Source organism: Coregonus lavaretus (assembly GCF_964263955.1).
Source record: "Coregonus lavaretus genome assembly, chromosome: 22".
Lineage (NCBI taxonomy): Eukaryota > Metazoa > Chordata > Actinopteri > Salmoniformes > Salmonidae > Coregonus > Coregonus lavaretus.
In genome coordinates this window covers 13,287,841-13,306,911 of record NC_140009.1, presented here as the reverse complement: position 1 = coordinate 13,306,911, position 19,071 = coordinate 13,287,841, and the positions used below count along the sequence as shown (strand labels likewise).

Here is a 19,071-nt window from a genome sequence, read left to right as displayed (position 1 = left end):
TTATTTTCCACCATAATTTGCAAATAAATTAATAAAAAATCCTACAATGTGATTTTCTGGATTTGTTTTCCTCATTTTGTCTGTCATAGTTGACGTGTACCTATGATGAAAATTACAGGCCTCTCTCATCTTTTTAAGTGGGAGAACTTGCACAATTGGTGGCTGACTAAATACTTTTTTTCCCCACTGTATTTGCCATTCCTTTTGCCTCATCCCTCTCAATCATACAATTTTTCCATTCCTTATCAATCCACAGGCATTTAACCATTTTTACAGACATTTTCTTAATGGAGCATGCTTATTCGTAACTGGAATAAGCAATTTCATAAATGTGTCAAGTGCAGCGTCCTGTTGCTCCTCATTGTGTATTGTGTGTATTGTGAGGTCTGTGTGTGTATTGTGAGGTCTGTGTGTGTATTGTGAGGTCTGTGTGTGTGTTCCTTCACTGCTCCTCTCAGACATGTCTGCCGTGGTCCTGTTTGGGGCCTGTATTGAAGGGGTGGTCCTGAGGGACAAGTGAGTTATTTCTATTCCACTCTACATCCACTTCCTGTATTACTATAGCTAGCATCGCTGCCTCGTGAGTCTTGCCCATCTCAAAATCAATACTCTCCCACTGTGGTCCTCTGTAGCTCAGCTGGTAGAGCACGGCGCTTGTAACGCCAAGGTAGTGGGTTCGATCCCCGGGACCACCCATACACAAAAATGTATGCACACACGACTGTAAGTCGCTTTGGATAAAAGCGTCTGCTAAATGGCATATTATTATTATTATTATTATAATTGTCCATGTAATCAGATGCAACACATAGAAAAACAAATAATACTCAAAGAACTTGATTGAGAATGCAAAATAGTTGTGCGCACTGAATTTGTGCCGCAATGGACAGTGGACGAGGCCAGTTGTTATGGCAAAAACACTCAATGAAAAAGGCAACTTATATCTGTCTCTCTGACTTCAGGTTTGGTGAGGGGGTGGATGGTAACCTTGTGATTGGTACCCTGGCGTGGCCTTCACCATGGGTGATCGTGATTGGTTCCTTCTTCTCCACCTGTGGGGCGGGGCTTCAGAGTTTGACTGGCGCGCCACGCCTCCTGCAGGCCATCTCCCGCGATGGCGTCATCCCTTTCCTTAAAGTGAGTAAACACACACACACACTCACACACATACACACACACTTGCACTATCTACTTCGTGGAGTGGTCAATCAGTGGACATTGGTAATTATCTGTATAGATTATACTGCATACTATTACCAGAACCACTGCTTCTACTGTTCTAATACCATCAAGACAATTTCTCTGTTTGTTCAGAGCAATGTAGGTCCACTCTCCTCAAATAGCCCTCAAGTGTGTCGGGGCTAGCAGTGATTACTAATGCATGGTCCTACTATAGTCCAGGCTCAGGTTGACTTGCTGTGACAGGAGCTGTCTGTCCCCCTCACTGATTAAATGAGGAACAGTGACCCAGACTGAGCAGACATGTCTAACGTGTGATAACGGGACAATAGGGACGATAGTGATTAATCATCCTGCAGCAAGGACCAGTGTGACCTGAATGAGAGGACGAGAAGGGCTGAAACTCCTGCAGTCCACTCAACTTTATACTACAATGTGCTGTGCTATAGGTTCAGGTGTGCGTGTGTGCGTGCATGCAGGTGTGGGTGTATGTGTGTGTGTGAGTGTGTTAATAGTTCATTTATCACTGTTGTGCGTTGTCTGTAGGTGTTTGGGCATGGCAAGGCCAACGGGGAGCCTACCTGGGCCCTGCTCCTCACAGCCAGTATCTGTGAGATCGGCATCATCATCGCCTCTCTGGACGCTGTTGCCCCCATCCTCTCCATGTAAGACAACTACACATCTAATATACAGTTGAAGTCGGAAGTTTACATACACCTTAGCCAAATACATTTAAACTCAGTTTTTCACAATTCCTGACATTTTATCCTAGTAAAAACTCCCCGTCTTAGGTCAGTTGGGATCCCCACTTTATTTTAAGAATGTGAAATGTCAGAATAATAGTAGAGATAATGATTTATTTCAGCTTTTATTTCTTTCATCGCATTCCCAGTGGGTCAGAAGTTTACATACACTCAATTAGTATTTGGTAGCATTGCCTTTAAATGGTTTAACTTGGGTCAAACGTTTCGAGTAGCCTTCCACAAGCTTCCCACAATAAGTTGGGTGAATTTTGGCCCATTCCTCCTGATAGAGCTGGTGTAACCGAGTCAGGTTGGTAGGCCTCCTTGCTCGCACACGCTTTTTCAGTTCTGCCCACAAATGTTCTATAGGATTGAGGTCAGGGCTTTGTGATGGCCACTCCAATACCTTGACTTTGTTGTCCTTAAGCCATTTTGCCACAACTTTGGAAGTATGCTTGGGGTCATTGTCCATTTGGAAGACCCATTTGCGACCAAGCTTTAACTTCCTGACTGATGTCTTGAGATGTTGCTTCAATATATCCACATAATTTTCCTTCCTCATGATGCCATCTATTTTGTGAAGTACACTAGTCCCTCCTGCAGCAAAGCACCCCCACAGCATGATGCTGCCACCCCCGTGCTTCACGGTTGGGATGGTGTTCTTTGGCTTACAAGCCACCCACTTTTTCCTCCAAACATAACGATGGTCATTATGGCCAAACAGTTCTATTTCTGTTTCATCAGACCAGAGGACATTTCTCAAAAAAGCGCAATCTTTGTCCCCATGTGCAGTTGCAAACCGTAGTCTGGCTTTTTTATGGCGGTTTTGGAGCAGTGGCTTCTTCCTTGCTGAGCGTCCTTTCAGGTTATGCCGATATAGGACTTGTTTTACTGTAGATATAGATACTTTTGAACCTGTTTCCTCCAGCATCTTCACAAGGTCCTTTGCTGTTGTTCTGGGAGTACGTTAATCTCTAGGAGACAGAATGCGTCTCCTTCCTGAGCGGTATGACGGCTGCGTGGTCCCATGGTGTTGATCCTTGCATACTATTGTTTGTACAGATGAACGTGGTACCTTCAGGTGTTTGGAAATTGCTCCCAAGGATAAAACAGACTTGTGGAGGTCTACAATTATTTTTCTGAAGTCTTGGCTGATTTCTTTTGATTTTCCCATGATGTCAAGCAAAGAGGTAGGCCTTGAAATACATCCACAGGTACACCTCCAATGGACTCAAATGATGTCAATTAGCCTATCAGAAGCTTCTAAAGCCATGACATAATTTTCTGTAATTTTCCAAGCTGTTTAAAGGCACAGTCAACTTAGTGTATGTAAACTTCTGACCCACTGGAATTGTGATACAGTGAATTATAAATTAAATAATCTGTCTGTAAACAATTGATGGAAAAATTACTTGTCATGCACAAAGTAGATGTCCTAACCAACTTGCCAAAACTATAGTTTGTTAACAAGAAATGTGTGGAGTGGATGAAAAATGAGTTTTAATGACTCCAACCTAAGTGTATGTAAACTTCGGACTTCAACTGTATACTCTGCTTCCCCTGAACACACTATGGAGATGGTTATGTCTTGGTAGCAAGTATAGGTTGTTCTGAGTTCTTCTTTCTCTCTCTGTGTAGGTTCTTCTTGATGTGCTACATGTTTGTCAACCTGGCCTGTGCCCTGCAGACTCTGCTGAGAACCCCCAACTGGAGGCCTCGCTTCAAGTTCTACCACTGGTGAGTTAATGTCACGCTCGTCGATGAGAGAGGACCAAGGCGCAGCGTTACGAGCGAACATATTTATTATTTAAACGTACACACGAACAAAACAACGAAAACGTGACGTCTATGGTACAACATGAAACCACACGAACAAAATCCCACAAACACAAGGTGAACACAGACAGTTTAAATATGGCTCCCAATCAGAGATAACGAGCCGACAGCTGACACTCGTTACCTCCGATTGGGAGTCATTGACCAAATAAGGGAAACACAAAACCAATGACCACCCAACCAAACAAAACCCAACCAAAACGAACACACCCTGGCTCAAAATACAAAGTCCCGGAGCCAGAGCGTGACAGTACCCCCCCCTAAAGGCGCGGACTGCGACCGCGCCTCAAAACCCCAAATAGGGGAGGGCTGGGTGGGTGTTGCTCCTCGGAGGCGGCTCCGGCTCCGGGCTTGACCACCACCCTACTTCAATCCCCGCATAACGGCCCCGATCCGATCTGACCCAGCTGGCTGGATCAGGACTGACGACGCGCACCCCTGGCTTAGCGCGTGAGGCAGGAACGGACCGGACCTGGCTGACGATACGCACCCTAGGCTTGGTGCGTGGAGCCGGAACGGACCTCACCAGGCTGACGACTCGCATCCCTGGCTTGGTGCGAGTAGCAGGAATGGGCTGGACCGGGCTGACGACTCGCACCCTTGGCTTGGTGCGAGTAGCAGGAACGGGCTGAACCAGGCTGACGACTCGCACCCTTGGCTTGGTGCGAGTAGCAGGAACGGGCTGAACCAGGCTGACGACTCGCACCCTTGGCTTGGTGCGAGTAGCAGGAACGGGCTGGACCAGGCCGACGACTCGCATCCCTGGTTTGGTGCGAGTAGCAGGAACGGGTTGAACCAGGCTGGCGACTCGCACCCCTGGTTTGGTGCGAGTGGCAGGAACAGGCCGAGCTGGGCTGGCGACGCACCCCGTAGGCTTTGTGCGTGGAGCAGGAACAGGCCGAGCTGGGCTGGCGACGCGCACCACAGACTCGGTGCGGAGCGCAGGAACGTGCCGGGCTGGGCTGGCGACGCGCACCACAGACTCGGTGCGGAGCGCAGGAACGGACCGGGCTGGGCTGTCGACGCACACCGTAGGTTTGGTGCGGGGAGCAGGAATAGACCGGACCGTACTGGGGACACACACCACTGGCTCTACACCGGGATCTGGAACGGCCCGGACCGGACTGGCAACACACGCCAGTACCTCTCGCCGTGCCTCTACACCTACCATCCCCTCTTCTACCAGTGGCCCCCGTAACCTGGCGGCCTCCTCTGCAACCCCGCTGGACCGCTCCATAGCGGCCTCCTGCTGCCCCGACGTCGTGAGCCCCCCCCTAAAAATTTTCTGGGGGTCTCTCCAGGCCTCCAACATTCTCTCCCATCTCTCGCTCCTCTGTCTCCAACCCTCTTCACTTAGCTCCTCCATGGGCTTGACCCAATCGAAGCTGCCACGGAGATCTATTAGCGATGGCTCTTGGACACGCTGCTTGGTCTGGTCTTGGTGGGATTTTCTGTCACGCTCGTCGATGAGAGAGGACCAAGGCGCAGCGTTACGAGCGAACATATTTATTATTTAAACGTACACACGAACAAAACAACGAAAACGTGACGTCTATGGTACAACATGAAACCACACGAACAAAATCCCACAAACACAAGGTGAACACAGACAGTTTAAATATGGCTCCCAATCAGAGATAACGAGCCGACAGCTGACACTCGTTACCTCCGATTGGGAGTCATTGACCAAATAAGGGAAACACAAAACCAATGACCACCCAACCAAACAAAACCCAACCAAAACGAACACACCCTGGCTCAAAATACAAAGTCCCGGAGCCAGAGCGTGACAGTTAAACAACTCAACATAGAAGACATAGCTCTCAATCTTAGCCATGGGATCATCGCCAAAGAGCGCCGCTTAGCTAATATTTTCAGGTGTGAAACAGTCTACTATAGCATTTGTGTTTTGCACTGGATAACAGGCCAGACCAAGTAGGTTCCTGTTAGGAAGCTGTTATTTACCTGAGTAGTCTGCCAGAGACACTGTGGGAATCTGGAGCCTGTCTTAGTCTATAATGATCCTCTATTGGCTCGAACGCAACAACAGCAGACAGAGAGACAAGATATCCTGTCTCCAATCTGTGACCATTATTATAAATCCTTGAGTGGTGTGACTGTCGCAGCAACAAGCAACAGACTGAGGATTTAACTTCCTGTCCCTCTCCCCCACAGGGCTCTCTCCTTCCTGGGCATGAGCTTGTGTCTGTCACTCATGTTCATCTGTTCCTGGTACTACGCCATTGTTGCCATGGTGATCGCTACCTGCATCTACAAATACATTGAGTTCGCTGGGTGAGTGAGCTTCCAACCTTGGACTACAAAGCAGAAAAAATAATATATATATACACACACTACCAGTCAAAAGTTTGGACACACCTACTCATTCAAGGGTTTTTCTTTATTTTTACAATTTTTTATATTGTAGAATAATAGTGAAGACATCAAAACTATGAAATAACACATGGAATCATGTAGTAACCAAAAAAGTGTTAAACAAATCAAAATATATTTTATATTTGAGATTCTTCAAATAGCCACCCTTTGCCTTGATGACAGCTTTGCACACTCTTGGCATTCTCTCAACCACCTTCATGAGGTAGTCACCTGGAATGCATTTCAATTAACAGGTGTGCCTTCTTAAAAGATAATTATTGGAATTTATTTCCTTCTTAATGCGTTTGAGCCAATCAGTTGTGTTGTGACAAGGTAGCGGTGTTATACAGAAGATAGCCCTATTTGGTAAAAGACCAAGTACATATTATGGCAAGAACAGCTCAAATAAGCAAAGAGAAACGACAGTCCATCATTACTGTAAGACATGAAGGTCAATACGGAACATTTCAAGAACTTTGAAAGTTTCTTCAAGTGCAGTCGCAAAAACCATCAAGCGCTATGATGAAACTGTCTCTCATGAGGACCACCACAGGAATGGAAGACCCAGAGTTACCTCTGCTGCCAAGGATAAGTTCATTAGAGTTACCAGCCTCAGAAATTGCAGCCCAAATAAATGCTTCACAGAGTTCAAGTCACAGACACATCTCAACATCAACTGTTCAGAAGGAACTGTGTGAATCAGGCCTTCATGGTCGAATTGCTAAAAAGAAACCACTACTAAAGGACACCTATAAGAAGAAGAGACCTGCTTGGGCAAAGAAACACGAGCAATGCACATTAGACTGGTGGAAAGTTGTCCTTTGGTCTGGAGTCTAAATTGGAGATTTGTGGTTCCAACCGCCGTGGCTTTTCTTTTTGTAGGGGGTAGATCAGCTTTAATATTGCAGATAGATTGTAACTTCCATCAATGTAATTGTCTGCATCACTTCCAGTGTGACTTGAATGAGAGGACGAGAGGGGATGAGACGCGGTGTGTTTGAACGGATGATCTCTGCATGTGTATTTTGTTGAAGTCAGCTCCGTAAAGGACACCTATAAGAAGAAGAGACCTGCTTGGGCCAAGAAACACGAGCAATGGACATTAGACTGGTGGAAAGTTGTCCTTTGGTCTGGAGTCGGCTAGTTCCCACCGTAAAGCATGAAGGAGGAGGTGTTATGGTGTGGGGGTGCCAGCATGGCTACCACAGCATTCTGCAGCGATATGCCATCCCATCTGGTTTGGGCTTAGTGGGACTATCATTTGTTTTTCAACAGGACAATGACCCAACACACCTCCAGGCTGTGTAAGGGCTATTTTACCAAGAAGGAGAGTGATTGAGTGCTGCATCAGATGACCTGGCCTCCACAATCCCCCGACCTAAACCCAATTGAGATGGTTTGGGATGAGTCTGACGGCAGAGTGAAGGAAAAGCAACCAACAAGTGCTAAGCATATGTGGGAACTCCTTCAAGACTGTTGGAAAAGCATTCCAGGTGAAGCTGGTTGAGAGAATGCCAAGAGTGTTCAATGCTGTCATCAAGGCAAAGGGTGGCTATTTGAAGAATCTCAGATATAAAATATATTTTGATTTGTTTAACACTTTTTTGGTTTCTAAATGATTCCATGTGTTATTTAATAGTTTTGATGTCTTCACTATTATTCTACAATGTAGAAAATAGTAAAAAATAAAGAAAAACCCTTGAATGAGTAGGTGTGTCCAAACTTTTGACTGGTACTGTATATGCCTTCAAATTGGGGGGTTTCCCAGAGCCAAGACCCATGACAGACTTGGCTGAGTCTAGAGAGAAATGCGGTCTTTCTCTGTTTTCTTTGCAATTTATCCTGATTCTGTTGGCAGAGGGTTATCAAGTTGTATTAGCTTAGGGACACTGATTCATGTGGCTGCTTTGAGAAAAACACAGGGAGTATACATTAATGTACCAGCACTCTTGTTATTCTCACACATGAGCTATCAAAAAATATATGTTAATGAAATGTAAATCAAACTGGAGATTTTCAAATACAATGGTTAAACACTGTTGGGATGTTCTCATGTTCACACTCACAGGCTATTAAACACACATACTAAGCATCAGTGAACATTTCAGTTCATTGATGGTTAATTGGCTCGAACTCTCTGCTCGGTGGTGTGTGACAGGGCGGAGAAGGAGTGGGGAGATGGTATACGTGGCATCTCACTCAGCGCTGCTCGCTTCGCCCTCATGAGACTGGAGGAGGGACCGCCTCACACCAAGAACTGGAGGTCAGTGAGTCACAGAGAGGGGTACTCACAACTACAAGATACACTGATATTATTATGCAAGCTTTAGTCATCATCTGTATCATACTGAACTCAAGGGAAATGTATTGATTATATTGAAATTTGATATCATGAAATGTAAAAACAGACATTACATCAACAGGCCATGTCTATAGTATTTCTGCCCGGTTTCCAGCTTTAGTCTCTCTGTAAATCTGAATGTGACTGATTGTTGATATTCTTGCTTGTTAGGCCTCAGATTATGGTTCTGGTGAGTGTGGATTCAGAACAGAATGTGGAGCAGCCCCGTCTGCTGTCCCTGACCAATCAGCTGAAAGCAGGAAAAGGCCTAACCATCGTGGGTACCTCAGTGGTGGGCACCTTCCTCAACAACCATGCAGAGGCCCAGAAGGCAGACCAGGTCAGTACTGTCTGAGACACACACACACACACACACACACACACACACACACACACAAACACACTGATGAATAATTGATGAATCATTTATAACACCCTGGTCTCTGCCCATGCCCTTCTCCCACTGTGTGCTCCAGTCTCTGAGGAAGCTGATGGAGACAGAGAAGGTGAAGGGTTTCTCCCAGGTGGTGATCTCCTCCAACCTGAGGGATGGAACCTCCCACCTGATCCAGGTCGGGGGGCTGGGAGGCCTGAAGCACAACACTGTGCTGGTCAGCTGGCCACGCACCTGGAAACAGGCAGAGGACAACCTGCGCTTCAGGAACTTCATCGGTGAGTTACAGAGGTGGTCAGAGGGGAGGTTTTTCATTATGCTAAGTATGCTTTGGGAAGGCTTTGGGTGCTATCCTCATTATATGCTAACTAATGTTCAACACCTCTGCAGAGGTGGTTAGGGAGACGACTGCAGCCAGCATGGCTCTGTTGGTCCCTAAGAACATCGCTGCCTACCCGTCAAACGGAGAGCGCTTCGCTGAAGGCCACATTGATGTGTGGTGGATCGTCCATGATGGAGGCATGCTGATGCTGCTGCCCTTCCTTCTCCGCCAGCACAAGGTGGGATCCCACTTTGGGATTTGGAGAGATAACACGTTTTTCAGTGTTTGTTATTGAGCGATCAGCCATAGACTTCCTTGCTTTGACAGGTTTGGAGGAAGTGTAAGATGCGTATCTTCACCGTGGCCCAAATGGACGACAACAGCATCCAGATGAAGAAAGACCTGATCACCTTCCTGTATCACCTGCGTATCGATGCCGAGGTCGAGGTGGTGGAAATGGTGAGACAAAAACGTTTGATTTTTTAAAACTGATATGCTCCATAAGGTGATTTGTTGGTGAGAGCAATGGCAGTTCAGTCAAATAATGTGCAATGATATGTTTTAACACCCATTTGCCTTTTTAGCATGACAGTGACATCTCAGCCTATACATATGAGAAGACCCTGGTGATGGAGCAGCGCTCCCAGATCCTCAAACAGATGCACCTCACCAAAAACGAGATGGAGAGAGAGGTAAGCCCTGACACATCCCACCTCTAATGTATAATTCATACATAGGTAACTGACTAGGATTTCATATTACCAGTGTGGTTGTTAGCGATCACTAAACAAAGCCATAGTGGCCAAAAGGAAGCTCCTATGGTTTATCTAATACCTTTTAGTACCACTTGTGTTGAATAAAACAATGCCCTTATAGAAAATCTGAAGGTTTTTTAGCTCACCTCTACCTTGTTATTTGAATTCAACCAGCCATCATCACTCACTGAATTTGAAATGCCAGCAACAGGGCAAGGCAGCAGGGGAATTATTATAATTACTGAGCTAGGTTTAAAATGTAATCTGTGTGTCTGCACTTGCACGGTCTGATCTGTCTCATTAATCAAGAAAGCAGACTGAACAATAATAACATCAGATAAGATCAAGCATGAGGACTTACAGAAAAACCTGTGTGATCTTACAATGACGTTTCCACTTCACAAACAAGTATTCATTCTATAATGTCATGCTTTTCAAAAATTTACTGAAAGACACACGCTACAGATTTGTCAACATATGCATCTAATCTGGCTTTGCATTGAGCTATCCACCCCTCAGATATAATCTGTCAAGTATTGACACATTGCTTCTCTATGATTTTCGGAAGTGTTGTACCAATCATTTACATCTCTGGACTCAAAGTCTAATGTTTGAGCTCGTGGTCTCTCTTTAAAACCCTTGCTGCTTTGATTTCCACAGATCCAGAGCATCACTGATTCATCCCGTGGTTCTATCCGTCGTAAGAACCCGTCTAACCTGCAGTCTCAGCAGAGCAGTGAGGAGCCGGCAGGAGTCAGCATGGAAGAGAAACCAGAGGAAGAGGTACAGAAGTGTCCTCATACCTAACTCTCTGATCAACCTTTGTACTATGTGTAAAGGATGTCACTCTGCTTGCTTAGCGAGCACCGATTCTTCCTGATTCGGCTCACACCTAGGCTCCAACCCAGGACCTGTGCCTTGCTTGCACACGAGACCGCCCTCCTAAAGTATCTTACCAGTGAGCGCCATGCGAAAAGCTAGCTCTTCGCTGGCGCAAGTGAGGACACTTCAGGCTGAGGAGTGAGTTTCACACATCCCCATGTGCTACATTCACCCCTAAAACTTACTCAATAGCAACCCCAGTGTTGAGCTGAGCACAACTGTAGATCCGAGTCCCTAGGCACCACTGTAAAGGACATCACGCTGCTTGCTTAGAGAGTACCACTTCCTCCTGATTTGGCTCACACCGAGCCTCAAACCCAGGACCTGTGCCTTGCTAGCACACGTGACCGTCCTCCTAAAGCGTCTTACCAGTCAGCGCCACGCAAAACGCTAGCTATTCGCTGGCGCAAGTGGGGACACTTCAGGCTGAGGAGTACGTTTCACACATCCCCATGAGCTAAATGTGCACTACTCTATCTGTCTTTCATTCTGCTGTGTTTAAATGTTCCTATTATTTCTCACCTTCTCTCTCATCCACTGCATTTTTCTTTGTTCGATGTCTGTCATCTCTAGGCCTACTGCATTACCTCATCCTCTATCAAAATGCCAATTCTCTCACTTTGACATTGTCCTCTGGCGTGTAGCATTTTAAGGGGACCTTTTCCTCTACAGCATAAAGAAGGGATATGACAGAACAGCATCTTACCTAGTTGCTTTGCTACAGTGCCCCAATTGTGCTTTCAATTCACCGTCCAGTGGTGGTCTGGTCTTTTTATTGCGTCACCCCAACTGACAGGTGTCTCTTTCTTTTCTTCACCCTGTCACGTTATCGTGTGGTGTCCCTCTCTTAGTCTGTGGCTGTCTCCCGCCCTAAACAGGTGCAGCTGATCCACAATAAGAATGCTACCCCCACGTCCCCCACTACACCCGCAGGGAGCGCTGCCACCCCCGGGTCGGAGGTGCAGATGACCTGGACAGACAAGGCTGAGACCCAGGCCACAGCATGTCATCCAGAGCAGGGTGGGGTCAAAGACATCTTCAACATGAAGCCGTGAGTCTGCTGTCACTTTCACTTTCAATCACCTGTCCAAAGGCTTGTGTGGACTTCCGCTACGCTCTTAGAAAAAAAGGTGCTATCTAGAACCTTAAAAAGGTTATTCGGCTGTCCCCAGAGGAGAACCCTTTGAAGAACCCCTTTTGGTTTCAGGTAGAACGCTTTTGGCTCCATGTAGAACCATTTTGGGTTCAATGTAGAACCCTTTCCACAGAGGGTTCTACAGAGGGTTCTAAAAGGGTTCTACCTGGAACCAAAGAGAGTTCTCCTTTGGGGACAGCCGAAGAACCCTTTTGGAACCCTTTTTTCTAAGAGTGTACTTCTAAAGTAAATAGAAAATAAGGACAAAGTATTTATAGGTTGTTACTGTTGGGGGGTGGCTGTGGTTTATAAGCTAGTTTCAGGGGTAATACCACAAAGGTTTGAAAGGCTTTGAGTGTCATCCGCACAACACAACTTCTCAATGTAAGTCCAGTATTGTAAAGAGTCATCTCTGCATTGTCATTCTCTTCCTACCATGCTGCAGGGAGTGGGAGAGCCTGTAAGTATTATATTGTCATGATGTTTCAATGTTTTCCATGCATGTTGTGAAATAGCAGTAATGATGCAACATGCATCCTGTACTGTACTCCTGTCTGTCCCTTCAGGAACCAGTCCAACGTGAGGCGCATGCACACAGCACTGAGGCTCAATGAGGTCATCATGAAGAAGTCCAAGGAGGCCAAGCTGGTGCTGCTTAACATGCCTGGACCACCCAAGAACTGCATGGGAGAGGAAAACTGTATCCTATCACATCTTTGGCATGATATGTTATATTATAGACTTCTTTATTATATAACTTAATATTATAACAATACATAGCTTCTGTCATAAATGTAAGTGAAACCAAAGGGCTCAACAGGATAGATAGCATGAATAGGCTACAAAAGCCAGTTGTGAAAACTTGCTTATTCCTTAACTCTAATCCTCTCTCAGATATGGAGTTCCTGGAGGTCCTCACCGAGGGTCTCAACCGGGTCCTCCTAGTACGTGGTGGTGGACGCGAGGTCATCACCATCTACTCCTGAGAAACCTCAAATCAAACCCCTTCACCTTGCATCTTAATGGTTTATGGCCCCTGCTTCCACTCCCCCTGCACCTTTACTTCAGTCATATCCCTGACATCCCACCAACACCCCTCCACACACACCCCCATCCCATAACATATCAGCTGACTTTGCACTACGTAGTTAGTACCCCCCCCCCCCCCAAGGCACCAGCTGAATTCTCATTGACTCTCAGTCACCTCTACCAGCATCATGTCTGCTCCTCTCATCATCTAGAAAGCTGTGGCATCAAACCGGTTTAGGTTCTTCAATGGCTATCAGATCACTAGATGTCAAATGGCACATGAGTTTCTTCTTATACAAAGGAGTGGACATATTCAAAAGACAAATGATTCCCCAAACTAAAGGTCATTGTTTGGTAGACCAGACGTTTTTTCTCTGTTTGTCCTTGTGTTTTATTTTACCTGTCTGTCAATCTTGTTGCTTTTTTTCTTATTTTTTTAGGAATGTGGGTTACTTGCAAGAGAAGGATGGACATCTTCTCATTGCTGGTCTATTTAAATGTATTTATTTATTCATTTATTTTGAGAAAACAGTTAATATGTTTTTTGTTGTGCATTTGTTGTTGTGCATTTGGTTGTTTATGTTTTGTACGATATGATGTGTTGAAGACATTGAGGGAAGGTCGAGAATTCATCTGTCATCATCAACATGTCTTCCTATGGATTGTCACCTTGAGAACAAGGTCAGTTGAGGACACCTGAGGAGCAGCGAAGTCTATTACATTCTGAAGGAAGGAAAGAGAGAGAGAGAGAGAGAGAGAGAGAGAGAGAGAGAGAGAGAGAGAGAGAGAGAGAGAGAGAGAGAGAGAGAGAGAGAGAGAGAGATTTATTGTTTATTTCACTTTTGTTTACTATCTACTTCACTTGCTTTGGCAATGTTAACACACGTTTCCCATGCCAATAAAGCCCTTAAATTGAATTGAATTGAATTGAGAGAGAGAGAGAGAGAGAGAGAGAGAGAGAGAGAGAGAGAGATCATACCAGTTAGTTCACAGGCGGGAGTTGAAATTCACTTAATGAATTGAATACATTTAATATGTAATTGAACTGACTCAATTAGGATGGAGTTGGTGTTGACCCCAACCCTGGCTTTTTATACTGTGATACTGTGAAGAAAACAGTACAGTTAGATATTTGAAGTTGCTAAGAGACACATCATGACCTCAACCTTTGACTGCCCCACCCCCCAAGCTGATTATTGTAAATAGTGTGCTTTGTCTACTCATTTAATACATATTACTACTAGCTGTACCTTGTTTAAGGCCTAGTGCTGAAAATACTTTTAGGTGGCATAAACTATTGTTATAACAGTGATAGGACTGTAAGAAGAAACCCTGAAAAATGTATTGATATAAAGTAGATATGAATTGCAAGAAACTACTGTGTTATAATCTAAAACAAAATTCAATTTGTTTAATACTATCATACCAAATGGCAAACATTTGAATATATTACCATGTAGTAGTTTACATTAGAAAATGTGAATTGCTAATTTAGAGACACTCAGAAAAACATGTTTGTGATAAATTGATATATTTTTAGTAAATACATCTGATTTTCTTTATCATCATTTGGTTTACACTAATTCCAGTCTAGAAATGTGAATTCTATAATTCTTGCCAAATACAAATATACAAATTGTGCCATATGAAAAGAAATAACTTTTTGATACAAACCTCTTTGTAGTACCAAGGGAAAACTGTGTATTGAATTGACTATGTTTTAGGTGGAATTTAGCAGTGAAATTACAACTGGTTTGAATGGATAGTTTTGAACCCAGCATTACTGCGTATCTTCACAACCTTGTACTAGAATGGGAAGAAACAATCATTTCTTTTCAATGTGGCACAGCCATTTATTTGCAAAATATAATATTACTGTCAATTCCTAAGTTCTGCACATTTACAAGGTCATGTCTAAAGCATCAACCCTGAACTAATACATTCATCATTAATTATTTTTGTAAACAAATATTATATGGAAATAGATACATATGTGTACACACAGGTAGACCTTATATTTGCAAGTAGTTCACATATTAGTTTCTGTGCAGAGGAGGGCACTGTTCAACATGTGGTAGAAACATAGGATATATTATATAAAGTCTATCTATATAAAGAACTCAATTATTTTTTGTATTATATGTTTTCAAAAGAAAATGATAGAATTTTATTTATTGAATAGTTTACGTAAAACCTGGATATTTTGTGTGTAATGTGCACTGTATTTATGTGAAGGATATTGTTTATCTAACATATTATGACATATTATAGAGGTTCTAACATTTCAAAAGCTGCTATACTGATCCATGTGTAAATATTGAACCAAAAACATATGGGGGAGTAGGAAGGGTATACAGGGTTGGGGTTACTTGAATAGCAAGGCAGGGTTGTTTGACACTAGTCAGTGGTTTTCAACACTGTCCTTGAGGTTCAACAGTCAGCTACATTTTGCTCCAACAAATCACATAGTCAATGGAGTTGTTAACTGACTATTAATGTTGACATGACGCTGTTTTTGTGTGAAAAAAATATATACAAAATAATTCACAGCTGACAGTCAACCAACATCTCCACTGAGCATTATTTTGTTGGAGCAAATGTAGCCTACTTCAGGATCAACATTGACAAATAATGCTCAATATTAAGTTTAGATTGAAGACCTGAAACAATAATTTGAACTTGTTATCTAAGGGCGGTTCTATGGGCAGATATAAAATATAGAGAGTTTATTTGAGATATAAAATATTCAGGTGTTTCCCAAATAGATTTTAAAATATGCTGAAATCAGTGAGGGGACCGAGCTTTTTAGGTGTTTGACTGGTCACTTAGATCCCAGTAAGACACTCCAGTTTTGTTGACAGCTCTTAGCTGGGGAAGAGGTGATTAGGTCTGGGGACCTTCTAGAAGATAGTGGTAAATAGTTATCTTCACTCAGCACACTTAAGTGTCACACAAATACTACCTACAATCAAAATAATATAAAATATTTCCAAGATTTAGCTATACAGTCTATATAACTATTTAAGTAAAATCTAAAATACTATAATGTATATACAGTAACTCGAAATATTACTATGATATGGCTTGTCTGAAAGATGACGGTTGAAAACAATGTATTTATATTTCGGTTTGCATGGTGTTTGTAACAGTAGTTTCATATGATCTTCTTTCTTTTTATTCTCGCTGAACTCTTATTTGGATTGAGTATTGCATAAAGTAAACTGTCCAAAGTTTATCTTTTTGAGCTCAAAATAGGTAATTGTTTAGTCTCGGAAATCCCAGACACAGCTGGAACATTGTTTACATTGTTGGAGGCAACCCGCCTGCCTAGGGAGACTAGTAATTGATTCAATATGTTTGGCCTCAGTCGTCAATTAACTAAAGAAAATATTAAAAGGTATGGAGATTTGGAATATGATTTTTTTGTGTCAACTGGTGATCTATGCATTACAAACCTACTGTACCAACCTAAAACATAAGACATTTCTTGGACATATATTTTGTCCGAATATGAGCAAAGTTCAGCTCATATCAACAGTTTGACATGGGTGAAAGATGTTATCTGGGCTTGGAAGGACACTGCTTAGCCTACTGTTGTTGCATGAAGCTGAAGTGTCAATTGCTGCAATCTTCTGAATCAAGTAGATCCATAGCTTTTGTGTGTGTGGAGTTATTGGGTACATGAGATGATGAGTGTTGGAGCCATAGAACTATAATATATATATGGTTGGAAAATGGCTGTGTGTTGGCACATGGATGTACGTTGTGCAGATCATCTGTATATTTGGCTACAGTATGTGGTTTCTATAGACACGTAACATCCTCCCTTATAACCAACCAACCTACTGATCCACCAGCAGTGTGACTGTGGTAGTTATTAATATTATCAAAGACAACAAAACCAGGGCTTCCACCATTGGCAGAGGTCAGAAAGACCTTTACAGTATGGTATTATATTCACATGTTTGATGACTCCATCTCTAGAAGGGAGAGGGATGTCAGTGACAGAATGGCTGCAGTAAAGCTACCGTCCTTCAGGTGTTTCCCCAAGTATCATGTCCCAATATCAGGGCTGTCAGAGTTAACTTAAGTTAACTTTTTGTAATTTCAGTGTACTAATTAATCGCATTGTCTTGAAACGTTCAAAATACATAATATATATATATATATATATTAAAAACAACAATGCGATGTCAAAACAAGTTGACATTGATGATGTTAAAGAAAGTGTGCTTTATCAATGTACCTGATTTTGCTTACTGTTACTTTGGACAAAATCAAGACATCAATATTATTGTAATCCCTTTTGTATAAAAACAAATCTTAAATTACAGCTTAATTTGAGCAAATTCTGAATTTGCGATTAATCACAGCAAATCCTGCGATTATTTGATTAAATGTTTTTAATTGTTTGACAGCCCTACAATATACACTGAGTGTACAAAACATTAGGAACACCTTCCTACTATTGAGTTGCATCACCCCCTTTTGCCCTCAGAACAGCCTCAATTCGTCGGGGCATGGACTCTACAAGGTGTCGAAAGCATTCCACGGGGATGCTGGCCCATGTTGACTCCAATGCTTCCCACAGTTGTGTCAAGTTGGTTGGATGTCCTTTGGGTGGTGAACCATTCTTTATACACATGGGAAACTGTTGAGCGTGAAAAACCCAGCAGCGTTGCAGTTCTTGACACACTCAAACCAGTGCGCATGGCACGTAGTACCATACCCCGTTCAAAGGCACTTAAATCTTTTGTCTTGCCCGTTCACCCTCTGAATGGCACACATACACAATCCATGTCTCAAGGCTTACAAATCCTTCTTTAACCTGTCTCCTCCTTCATCTATACTGATTGAAGTGGATTTAACAAGTGACATCAATAAGGGATGATAGCTTTCACCTGGATTCACCTGGTCAGTCTGTCATGGAAAGAGCAATGTTTTGTACACTCAGTGTACATTAGAATCCTTCTCTAGAGCAAAAAAATATGTCAGATAATCTACATTTTTTAACAAACAGGGTGTGAAAAGGGCTCTCGAATCCATGTATCCTTACCCTGTTACATTGGACCTTGCCTTGCGCAGACTACATTGAAGCTATGAAAGTGTTAATCAGGAACGCACTTCTGTTTACAACCCTGTAAAATAACCTGAATAAACTCAGCCAATTTGTTTAGACCACTGATTCATTCATGTAGAATCCAAAATGTTATATTGCTGAGAGGCTATTTGTGTCAGTCCAAAGCAGGGACAGGCTTTTCACTGTGATAGTTCTAGCACATATGTACACAAGTGTGAATAATTGTGATTTGTTCAATGCATGCACGTAATGTATACCGCAGTGTGTTTCTGCAATTTAATATTCAGCATTTCAATTATTTCAATTATTTATTAGCTAAAGAATTTGGCCACAAGTAATTGTGGCCACAAAAAGTAAATCACAGGGGAAATATAACTGCAATGGTCCGACTGTACATATTTGCTCAATAACTGTTGATACATGTTGATTTAGATTAGAAAATGAATCATTAAGAAATAATTTAACTGAAACACTGAGTTTTGCCCCCCAAAACAATTATGCACTGGAAGCTGCTGCATATGTCAGCAGATTCCAGTGTAATCATTAAAGTCACAGGGGAAATACAACTTTAGTCAATCATAACCCTTGTGCAGGGCTCTTCAGTCCAAGGAAATCTACACACATAATTATATTCATAGATCCTTCCTCTACATCTGTGTCTCAAATGACACCCTTTATTTGCAATGTTGTGCACTTTTGGACTTGGTCATAATCTGTGCACTATATGGTGAATGGGGGTCATTTGAAATAAAACCCATGCTGCCATTTTAAGTACAAGCTCCAACTGCTGTACTGAACTTCCACCCCTTATTCTCCTGAAATACCAATTGTTTTTCATACTGACCGACTCTTGATTAAGCAAGGAACTTTTTTGTTGTTTTCACTGAGGACAATGCATAGTGTGAGGGGGATTTTGTAGCTTTTACTGAGAATGGACAACTGTGTGTTCTCTATTCTGATTCCCTAAGACTTTAGAACCTAGTATATGCATGTAGATGT

At 43.0% G+C, this 19,071-nt stretch overlaps 1 protein-coding gene across 1 annotated transcript in view; it reads left to right on the top strand.

Moving 5' to 3' along the window:
* The window catches only part of LOC311149706 (solute carrier family 12 member 5-like), a gene marked incomplete at both ends in the record, with an annotated part of 107,725 nt that extends 94,776 nt beyond the window's left edge, over nt 1–12,949 (top strand). The window contains 16 exons of the mRNA XM_084186915.1: nt 459–516; nt 963–1,137; nt 1,726–1,844; nt 3,561–3,659; nt 5,934–6,053; nt 8,293–8,397; nt 8,647–8,815; nt 8,952–9,147; nt 9,260–9,429; nt 9,519–9,650; nt 9,776–9,883; nt 10,607–10,729; nt 11,707–11,879; nt 12,409–12,423; nt 12,530–12,663; nt 12,858–12,949. Of these exons, the coding sequence (XP_084043041.1) occupies nt 459–516; nt 963–1,137; nt 1,726–1,844; nt 3,561–3,659; nt 5,934–6,053; nt 8,293–8,397; nt 8,647–8,815; nt 8,952–9,147; nt 9,260–9,429; nt 9,519–9,650; nt 9,776–9,883; nt 10,607–10,729; nt 11,707–11,879; nt 12,409–12,423; nt 12,530–12,663; nt 12,858–12,949 (1,988 nt within the window). The remainder of the gene's footprint in view (nt 1–458; nt 517–962; nt 1,138–1,725; nt 1,845–3,560; nt 3,660–5,933; nt 6,054–8,292; nt 8,398–8,646; nt 8,816–8,951; nt 9,148–9,259; nt 9,430–9,518; nt 9,651–9,775; nt 9,884–10,606; nt 10,730–11,706; nt 11,880–12,408; nt 12,424–12,529; nt 12,664–12,857) is intronic.
* Between the last annotated feature and the right edge of the window lie 6,122 nt (nt 12,950–19,071).